Raw genomic sequence first — 10,639 nt, 5'->3', positions numbered from 1 at the left:
ATGGATGACTCTAAGTCACAAACAGGATACATGTATATTTTGAATGGTGGGGCAGTAAGCTGGTGCAGTTGCAAGCAGAGCGTCGTGACGGGATCTACATGTGAAGCGGAGTACATGCCAGCCTTGGAGGCAGCGCATGAAGCAATTTGGGTGAAGGAGTTCATCACCGACCTAGGAGTCATACCCAATGCGTCGGGGCCGATCAAGCTCTTCTGTGACAACGCTGGAGCTATTGCACTTGCCAAGGAGCCCAGGTTTCACAAGAAGACAAGGCACATCAAGCGTCGCTTCAACTCCATTCATGAAAATGTTTAAGATGGAGACATAGATATTTGTAAAGTACATACGGACCTGAATGTAGCAGATCCGTTGACTAAACCTCTCCCTAGAGCAAAACATGATCAACACCAGAATTCCATGGGTGTTCGATTCATCACAATGTAACTAGATTATTGACTCTAGTGCAAGTGGGAGACTGTTGGAAATATGCCCTAGAGGCAATAATAAAAGCATTATTATTATATTTCCTTGTTCATGATAATTGTCTTTATTCATGCTATAATTGTGTTATCCGGAAATCGTAATACATGTGTGAATAATAGACACCAACATGTCCCTAGTAAGCCTCTAGTTGACTAGCTCGTTGATCAACAGATAGTCATGGTTTCCTGACTATGGACATTGGATGTCATTGATAACGAGATCACATCATTAGGAGAATGATGTGATGGACAAGACCCAATCCTAAACATAGCATAAGATCGTATAGTTCGTTTGCTAGAGTTTTTCCAATGTCAAGTATCATTTCCTTAGACCATGAGATCGTGTAACTCCCGGATACCGTAGGAGTGCTTTGGGTGTACCAAACGTCACAACGTAACTGGGTGACTATAAAGGTATACTACGGGTATCTCCGAAAGTGTCTGTTGGGTTGACACGGATCAAGACTGGGATTTGTCACTCCGTGTGACGGAGAGGTATCACTGGGCCCACTCGGTAATGCATCATCATTATGAGCTCAAAGTGACCAAGTGTCTGGTCACGGGATCATGCATTACGGTACGAGTAAAGTGACTTGCCGGTAACGAGATTGAACAAGGTATTGGGATACCGATGATCGAATCTCGGGCAAGTAGCATACCGATTGACAAAGGGAATTCTATACGGGGTTGCTTGAATCCTCGACATCGTGGTTCATCCGATGAGATCATCGAGGAGCATGTGGGAGCCAACATGGGTATCCAGATCCCGCTGTTGGTTATTGACCGGAGAGCGATCTCGGTCATGTCTACATGTCTCCCGAACCCGTAGGGTCTACACACTTAAGGTTCGGTGACGCTAGGGTTGTAGGGATATGTATATGCAGTAACCCGAATGTTGTTCGGAGTCCCGGATGAGATCCCGGACGTCACGAGGAGTTCCGGAGTGGTCCGGAGGTAAAGAATTATATATAGGAAGTGATATTTCGGCCATCGGGACAAGTTTCGGGGTCACCGATATTGTACCGGGACCACCGGAAGGGTCCTTGGGGTCCACCGGGTGGGGCCACCTATCCCGGAGGGCCCCATGGGCTGAAGTGGGAAGGGATCCAGCCCAAAGTGGGCTGGGGCGCCACTTCCCCTAGGGCCCATGCGCCTAGGGTGGGGGAAACCCTAAAGCGGGCGCCCCTTGCTTGGGGGGCAAGCCCCCCCCCCCCCCCCCCCTTGGCCGCCCCCCCCCTAGGAGATTGCATCTCCTAGGGCCGGCGCCCCCCCCCCCGCTAGGCCCCCTATATATAGTGGGGGGTGAGAGGGCCTCTCACCTACGCCTTTGGTGCCTCCCTCTCCCTCTCCAACACCTCCTCCTCCTCCATAGAGCTTGGCGAAGCCCTGCCAGAGTACTGCAGCTCCATCACCACCACGCCGTCGTGCTGCTGCTGGTGCCATCTTCCTCAACCTCTCCTTGCTCCTTGCTGAATCAAGAAGAAGGAGACGTCACGCTGACCGTACGTGTGTTGAACGCGGAGGTGCCGTCCGTTCGGCACTAGGATCTCCGGTGATTTGGATCACGTCGAGTACGACTCCCTCATCCCCGTTCTTTGAACGCTTCCGCTCGCGATCTACAAAGGTATGTAGATACATCCGATCACTCGTTGTTAGATGAACTCATAGATGGATCTTGGTGAAACCGTAGGAAAATTTTTGTTTTCTGCAACGTTTCCCAACACGGGCGCCACTGGCTACCCGGCTAGCAATGTGGTGGGGAGGGCAGCTTGTTCTTCACATGGCGTCCTATTTAGACGCCCCAACTTGCGTGGCAGCGAGGGTGGCTTCTCCTCACGCGGCATTTGAGTTGGACGCCACAGTTGTGCAGAGGTCACGGTCGTGTCGGACGACGACCGATGAAAGACCGATGCAACATGATATTCATCTACCGCACAAACTCCTCGCCCTTCGCAGCTGCAAGGAGGGGCATATTTTGCTCTTCCTCGCCCGAGGAGATCGCCTCCACCTTGACATTGGTTGGAATTATGATTTTGCTAAGATCAACATAAGAATATACCACTGACGTGAGTAAAGCTAAAGCAACAGTAGTATTTATATCATTCGTGGGGCGCTGTTAATTCCCTATTGGTTAACTCTATAAGTTTCCAAGGTAAAAGAGCACCCCGACCAATTCGAAACCCGTAGGTTTGAAACAAGGAGATCTTTCTATACCGACATATCAGTTGGAAAAGTCATAGGCAAATTACTACCGGGCATATCCGTTGGAAAGATCAGAGGCAAATTCCTCTGCCTCCGGGGAAGTGCTCACAACAACTCCAAATTGGATGGAGCTTCTCGCCTTTCCTTTTGACGGATCCTATCCCTATACACCGTCGCCCGATACCGATACTAGAGATTTGCCTTGGTTGTAGTTCAAAGAAGTCGTTCTTCGGCTTAGGGAAGCTGCAAACCTTATATATAGGACGCCAGTTTGGGACACCTAGGTGTCCAAGCACCTTACCTACAAACCGTTGGATTACATTAAGATATGTGCATGTGTAATTAGTATTAGCACTGATGGGTCAACCATGTTAGGAAAGAATTATTGCAAATTATTGCTTCATATGGACACTTAATGCCTAGATTAAACAAGATAGTCCATTAAGACCATGCATGCTGCATGGAACGTGCCCAACTTTATTTCTTATACGTGCACTTCTTTCTTTTTTACATAAATATAGGAAGTCATATACATAATTAGATACATACATATATAATTGTCTTGGGAACAGAAGGTAGGGTTATCTTTTGTCTCCATGGGAAAATACACATGAACGTCTTCAAGCTTTTTCCAAAATGGATATTTTTTTGGGGGTATGTGTGTACCAATAATACTTCTATTCATACCCCAGATGTGAGATTTGTACCCTGGGTATTCAGATACCTATGCATGCCATAATTCATGTAGTCGGGTATATATGTAGCCATATTTTACTGTATATATACGTTGACAGGAAACCTACAACAATTTTCTATACCTTTTCATATAGCCGGGTATATATATGTGCAGACACATTGGGTATACTGTTTTATTTAAATACGTTGGGTATATACTAGAAGATTTATGTGAGCATGTCGTATAAAGTATGTGGATACACTAGGAGTTTTTTTTGTTACGAAGGTATACTAGGAGTTCATTGGGTATATTTTACATAGCAGGGTATCTATGTAGCCATATTTTATGCAGCCTGGAATATACGTATCCGTATATGTACATCGTCAGTAGGTACCGGATACAAGTATTAAATAGTTAGAAAATAAATTATTGGGTATATACATACCACGTATGTAAATAATTTCATTAGTAGGTATTTGATACCCATATTAGATAGTTAGGAAACAAAAATGAAATATAATAGTTCAAAAAATATTGAGTATATACGAGTTAGTATGTATTAGATATTTAGGAAACAAAAATACGCGCATTAGATAACCATAACAGTTCAAATAAAATCAAACATTAATACGATTTATTATATGGCAAGTCTTGCATGCCTAATAATTAGGAAACAAAAATAAATCGTAACTATGGAAAGTCTTGCATGAAGAATGGGTAGGAAATTAATTAAATATATCATGATTTCCAAAACAATTAAGGTGCCCCATCTATTATATATATATATATATATATATATATATATATATATATATAGTGTTACTATTCATCACCCAGGGTGCAGAATAATTTATTCTTCATCCGAGGTAATCTTACGATCGCTTCATAAACAAATTACGTTTGGAATACAATACATTCATATTGATTCACTACATAAAATTTGGTAATAAGAAAATAAAAAAATAGGTTATAAGACCAAAAATACCGCATTTTCATATATGTTTTTACATTCGTAACTTTACATAACATAAAATATTTTTTACGGCGAGTATATATTTTCTTACGTTCTCTTTTTACGTATGAAATATGACAAAATATACGAAACCTAAAAATACGGTGCATTGACGTCAAAATAGAAAGGGGGTGAAGAATAACTATTCCTCATTCAGGATGACGAATAGCGTGACCCTATATATATGAACTTTACGCGGGCGCCTGAAAATGCTTGCTCGCACCCCACCCCTACGAAAACTATTGCCTATGTCTGATGCTCGCTCAGTGTCACTATAAGGGAAGAAAAGATGCTCATTCCTTTTAGGAACATGTCGAGCCTTAATTACGACTGTTGCACTTCACTCGCTGCTCGTTCATTCACTTTCTCATGAACTCGCTGCCACGCCAGAAGCGACTAGTTGCTTCCTTTCCTCTGCCGAAAGATGCTTAGCCAGAAGCGACGAAGGAGGGGAGCTGGGGAAGGCCGGGGCCTAGAGTCCCCTCCCCTTCCCAGATCCGGAACCACACCCCGGCCCACCTGTTGGAGTCGTCGGGCTTCTTGCCCATCACAGTAACTAGTCCTGGAGGTGTGCTGGCGTGCGACGAGGTGGGAGAGGAGAGAAGGATGATAGGGTTTGCTTCCGCACCCGGCTGGCTTTAATAGTTGGGGAAGGGATGTCAAGGCATCAATGCGAATCGTTCAGACTGGTTCGGACAATGTATGTAATTGTGGTTAGATGGCAAAAAGGTTTTCAATTGCTTCGTCTAAACAGTTGAGGTTGATTTGGTGATCCACATTGGAGTTGCCCTAAGTACAACTCCAACGCGGCGACCCATTTCGTCCGCGCGCGTTCGTTTGGGTCACGGCGGACAGAAAATTCGGCCTAACGCGCTGACCCAAACGGACGGGCGTCCGCTTTTCGTACGCCTGCCGATCTATTTTTGAGCCTCATTTGCATCGGCGCGGACACAAGGAGGACGCGTGCCAACTACTCTCCCTAGCCCGCCAGTCGGTGGCAGCCTCCACCATTTCCCTCCACTTTCCCCAAAACCCTCCCACCCGCGCGCGCACCCGCCATGGACTCGCCTCCCTCGCCTCGTCTGGCATCACGACCGCCCCCTCCAGCAAAGGCAAGTCTTGCGCTCCCCCGCAAGACCGTTGCCGCGCCCAAGTCGAAGAAGACGATGACGCCCGAGGAGCGGGCAAGGGAGTTGGCGAAGAGAAAGAGCCTGAAGAACACGGCGAACGCTAGGCAGGAAGCCATAGCGGCGGCCGCCATCGCCACCGCCGCGCAACAGGTGGCCACCAACGCGCACGTTGCGGCGGCAACGAGGGAGGCGCTGATGTAACTAGGGTTAAACCCTGGCCAGCACGGTCTCGTCAACGCCGTCGTGGCCGTGGACAGCACCGCTCATCTGCATTTCCTCGGATGGTGCTGCCCGAGTCGCCCCGCGCGTCGGCGACGCAGACGATGCCCGGCTTCCATGTCTACCCGCAAGCCTCCCAACTCTTTGGTAAATGCTCCCCTGAGATGAGCGTGGTGGCGCCTTCCACGCCCGCCATCGTGCCCATCGACCTCAACGCCACACAAGGAAGAACAAATGAACGCCTTCATGGAGATCCAAAGGAGGAGGCTTGAGATGGAGGCGGAGAAGCAAACGAGGATGCTTGAGATGCAGGCCACCAATGCCAAGACCAAGGCAAAAGAAGTGGCTCTAGCTAGCATGATGACGGGGATGGGGATCATGAAGGTGGATCTCAACACCGTGTCGCCAAGAAAGAGGTCGTGGATCGAGAAGATGCAGGCCGACATGCTCAAAGTTCGACGTCGAGTGACCTATGGCGGCGAGCGCCATTCTTTTTGTATGCCGGCAAGTGTGCTGACATGACCACAACCTCGATGGCATGGTCGAACTCCCGCCCCTTTTTGTCAGCTGGCGTGAATGCCGGCCGCTGGCAAGTGCGCCAGCTGAACTATGTGGTGTTTTTTTGAAGCTGGCATGATGCCGGCATGAACTTCGGACGACGACATGGCCGCTGGCATAAACTATGGCTGCAAATCTTTTTCGAAATTTGCGTCCAGAAATGAAATGGGTCACAACCGTTGGACGCACTGCCGACTGAAATCTTAAAGAGGACGGACGTCGAGTGGGTGACCGACCTAAAAAAACAAAAAACGGACAAAAACGTCGTGAGCCGTGCGTTGGAGTTGCTCTAAGAACACAATACGTTGGACACTTCGGGCTCAAAGAACATAACGTGAGTACATGCTCAAAACAGAATCATATTTAGACTTTGCAAGCATAAGAAAAACAGTAAGAAATAAGAAAATAGCCCACACAAGTGTCCATGCATGTCTTCTCTGCGGGGGTATACCCTTCTCTCTCCAAAACAACCACGGCTAACTTGTTGCACCAAAACAGCAAGGAGAAGGCCCGGCCATCTTCGTCCAGTGAGGCAGCTGACACACACATGCCACTCCCGGACAAGCCACGCGCCAAGAGTTATTGCCATCGGAGACGCACACACTCCCACTATCCTCCACTCTCTACTCTCTCTCATGGTTGCCTTTTTAACCACCTCTGCGCCGTCCACCACCTCACACAGCACAGCACAACCACACTGATTCATACAGCTAGCGAGTGAGCTTAGCCAAGCACACGCCTCCTAGCTAGCTCCCCCCGGCCTTCTCTTCTTGAGCTCCGACCGACCACTCACCCGGGCCATGATGAGCGGCGGCAGGACGAACGCGGCGGCGAGCGACGACTTCCCCTTCGCGGCAATGCAGCCGCCGCCCTACGTCGGCTTCGAGCACGCCGGCGGAGGAGGCCAGCGCCACCAGGGCGCCATGATGTACGACAACTTCGACTTCGCGGCCGCCGCCGTCGCCTTCGGCCAGTTCCAGGACGCGCCGCACCACCAGATGCTTGCGCTGCCGCGGAGCGGGAGCGGCGTCGGCGGGCTCGTCCCCATGGCTCCGCCGCCCATGCCCGGGATGCAGCTCCAGATGCCGCCCATGGCCATGCACGGCCACGGCGACGTGTACCCGGCGCCCGGGATGATGAAGCGCGAGGGCGGCGGCGCCGGGGACGCGGGGAGGATCGGGCTGAACCTCGGCCGCCGGACCTACTTCTCCCCCGGCGACATGATGGCCGTGGACCGGATGCTGATGCGGTCCCGTCTCGGCGGCGTGTTCGGCCTGGGATTCGGGCGCGCCCACCACCAGGCGCCTCGGTGCCAGGTGGAGGACTGCAAGGCCGATCTCTCCGGCGCCAAGCACTACCACCGGCGCCACAAGGTGTGCGAGTACCACGCCAAGGCCTCCCTCGTCGCCGCCGCCGGCAAGCAGCAGCGCTTCTGCCAGCAATGCAGCAGGTCAGAGTCTATACCCCACACCCCATCTCCACTCTCCATCAACTCTCTCTCTCCCTCTCTCTCTCTCTCTCAACAGTATCCTTCGCTCTATTCATGCTCTTGCACAAGTATACTCCGTATAGCTTAGCTAGGTTGCAGCTTGGCGAGTGGGAACTGCTTGCCTTTTCAGTCTTCACTCTGTTTTTGGTTCATGTCACTTGTCCGTTGCGGCGGCCATGGTGCAATACCAAGTCTGAGTCTCAGAGACGACCCGTCATGTCAAATAAAAAAGACAGCACAAAACACTACTCAATGCATGTAGCACAAACATGAGCTTTTCCATGGCCGTTTTCCTGTGGATCGCGATCGATGGAGACACGATCACGAAAAGAAAAAGAGACCGAAAAGGCAGCGTTCTTTGGGCTAGCTGCGCACTCCAGAGTCCAGACTGCTGCGTGCTGCGACGAGCGGCTGATCCTCTGGCAGGCTTTTGCGCTGGGCATATCTCTGCTTTTCTCGCATTGACCAATGTTGTGTGGCGGTGCCAGTGGCGACTAGACATTTGCATATGGGTTCACATGCATGCATGCATCACTTGTTGAGCTAGCTAGAATTTTAATTTTGTTGAGTGTAGTACGTACGTACGACTTAAAGGATTTTGGTGCTCAAGGTTAGCTTAGCCTAAACTGTTCTTGTACTTTGGATTGGCCTTAGGTTCCACGTGCTCACGGAGTTCGACGAGGCCAAGAGGAGCTGCCGGAGGCGGCTCGCGGAGCACAACCGTCGCCGGAGGAAGCCAGCGGCCGGCAGTACGGCGGCGTCGTCCAAGGATTCGGCTCCGCCTACCAAGAAACCCAACGCCGGAGCCATCTCGAGCTCCTACACCGCCGACAACAACAGTAAGCCCACAAGTTCTTTTTATCTAATTGCATCCTACCTACCTAGTGCAATAATCATCATTTATCAGGGCTAATTCGTCCTTACGTACAATCTATCGATCAGCACTGAGCACGACGAAGTCGACCATCTCCTCCAACACGAGCGCCATCAGCTGCCTCCAGCACGGCGAGGGCAGGGCGGCAGCGGCGACGAGGCCGACGGCGCTCACCCTCGGTGCGGCGCCGGAGAAGGACGACCAGCAGCAGCAGCTCAGGAACGCCATGCAGCTCCACCACCATCAGGAGCAGCAGCACTTCATCACCTCCCTCTTGCACAACAACATCAATAACAGCAACATCCTGTCGTGTTCCTCGGTTAGCTCCAGCACGATGCCATCGGCGGCGGCGGCCAACGGCGAGGTCTCCGACCAGAACAACGACATCACCAACAACAATGGCAGCAACAACGTCAACAACGGCATGCATATGTTTGAGGTGGACTTCATGTAGATGTTGGATCTTGAGCATTAGGCTTATAACATAATTATGATCTAACCACAGTTTAAGCACGACATTTGAAGTAAGCAGAAGTGCTTTGTTTCCACCGGTTATAGGGCAAGGTGCAGAGGTGTAGTGCTTTGGTGTATTGGGGCTAAACAGGAACAAAGTGTTAGGTAATCTTGTATTCTTGGCCGAGTCCTCATACACCCACCGTCCGGGTTTAATAGCCTCATCTTATTTTGTGCTTTAGTTTGACCTGCAAATTCGTAATAAAATATAAACTGTATGCCACCAAATTATATTGCTAGAAAGCTCTTTTAAATACAAATCCAATGGTGTACTTTTTGTATCATATATATTATATATTTTTAGTAATGGACTGTGCTAACGTCCATACGTATGGACTATAAGCGATAGATCCGCACGATTCATCTATGGTAGCTTGGACTGCTGTTGCTGAGTGTTGATTTCATTTTTAATACAAAAACAAACACATTCAGTCTAATCTTTTCCCTAATGGCTGCATACATGCATATAAGACAAAAATGCTGATGTCATCGAAGATTTCATCAAATTTAAAATTTTAAAATGTTTTGTAGGTCAAACCGTCGCTCACATTGGAAAATTATTTTCACATAAAAGATTTGTCACGATGAGACCTTCAAAACTAGATCCCATGTTGGTATGTTTCGACGACTTTTTTTCGGATAAAAAGTTACCAGGCATGTGTGACATAAGTTATCACAACTGCACACATAAGTTACCAAGTTGTTTTCATAGTAACTACTAGGTATGAAATTAAAGATGGTTTTCCAACTTTTCTTTCTACGTACACATGCATATATGCACTATGATGCCATTCTAAATTCTCCCCATTTCGACTTTTCAAAATCTTTTATAGCTCAAACCGTCACTTTGATAAAAAAAATCACATAAAAGATAAGATCTTCGAAACTAGATCCCACGTTGGTATGTTCCAACGACTTTTTCCAGATAAAAAATTACCACGCATGTGCAACACAAGTTACCATGCCAGTTGAGCATAAGTTATCGTGTTGTTTACACATAACTTACCAGGGCATAAAAAATGATTTCTTCTACATTCTCCACACAAGCACATTCGTGCTCTAGGGAAGGAAAATGCTAATGTCAGGGAGGATCTCACCGAAACTCAAAAAGAAAAAAATGTTTTGTAACTCAAACAGTCGCTCCGATACAAAAATCATTTTCACATAAAAAATTCGTTGCGATGAGATCTTCAAAACTATATCTCATGTTGGTATGTTTCGACAACTTCTTTCGGTCAAATAGTTATCAAGCCTGGGTTAACTAAGTTATCAGCTCTCTTGTGTGTGTATGACTATGTTATTCACACACGAGTTACCGAAGGGTGTTTTTCAACAAGCCCCCCCCCCCCTCGAATCAAAAGTTATCACACCTAGACTAAGTAAGTTATTAAGTTAGTTGTGCATATACCATAATGTTACTTAATCATGAGTTATCGGGTCAATGTTATCATCGTGGTTGTACGTAAGTTATCAGGTCTGCGGTG

General features: G+C 48.3%; 1 protein-coding gene across 1 annotated transcript; it reads left to right on the top strand.

Annotated features, from left to right (window-relative positions):
* The first annotated feature begins 6,933 nt into the window (after positions 1-6,933).
* LOC125521306 (squamosa promoter-binding-like protein 10) lies at positions 6,934-9,415 on the top strand. Its single transcript, XM_048686359.1, has 3 exons — positions 6,934-7,729; positions 8,423-8,607; positions 8,711-9,415. The coding sequence occupies exons 1-3, from the start codon at positions 7,080-7,082 to the stop codon at positions 9,094-9,096; spliced, it is 1,221 nt and encodes a 406-aa protein (XP_048542316.1). The 5' UTR covers positions 6,934-7,079; the 3' UTR covers positions 9,097-9,415.
* Positions 9,416-10,639: the final 1,224 nt, after the last annotated feature.

This window comes from Triticum urartu, chromosome 7, assembly GCF_003073215.2.
Source record: "Triticum urartu cultivar G1812 chromosome 7, Tu2.1, whole genome shotgun sequence".
Lineage (NCBI taxonomy): Eukaryota > Viridiplantae > Streptophyta > Magnoliopsida > Poales > Poaceae > Triticum > Triticum urartu.
The sequence above is the reverse complement of the archived record's forward strand: the minus strand, read 5'-3'. Positions and strand labels throughout refer to the sequence as shown.

Excerpts from the sequence above, each read along its gene's own strand:
- LOC125521306 (XM_048686359.1), top strand. The coding sequence starts at position 7,080 with ATGATGAGCGGCGGCAGGACGAACGCGGCGGCGAGCGACGACTTCCCC. Across the intron at positions 7,730-8,422 it reads TTCTGCCAGCAATGCAGCAG|GTTCCACGTGCTCACGGAGT; the intron begins GTCAGAGTCTAT and ends GATTGGCCTTAG. Across the intron at positions 8,608-8,710 it reads CTACACCGCCGACAACAACA|CACTGAGCACGACGAAGTCG; the intron begins GTAAGCCCACAA and ends TCTATCGATCAG.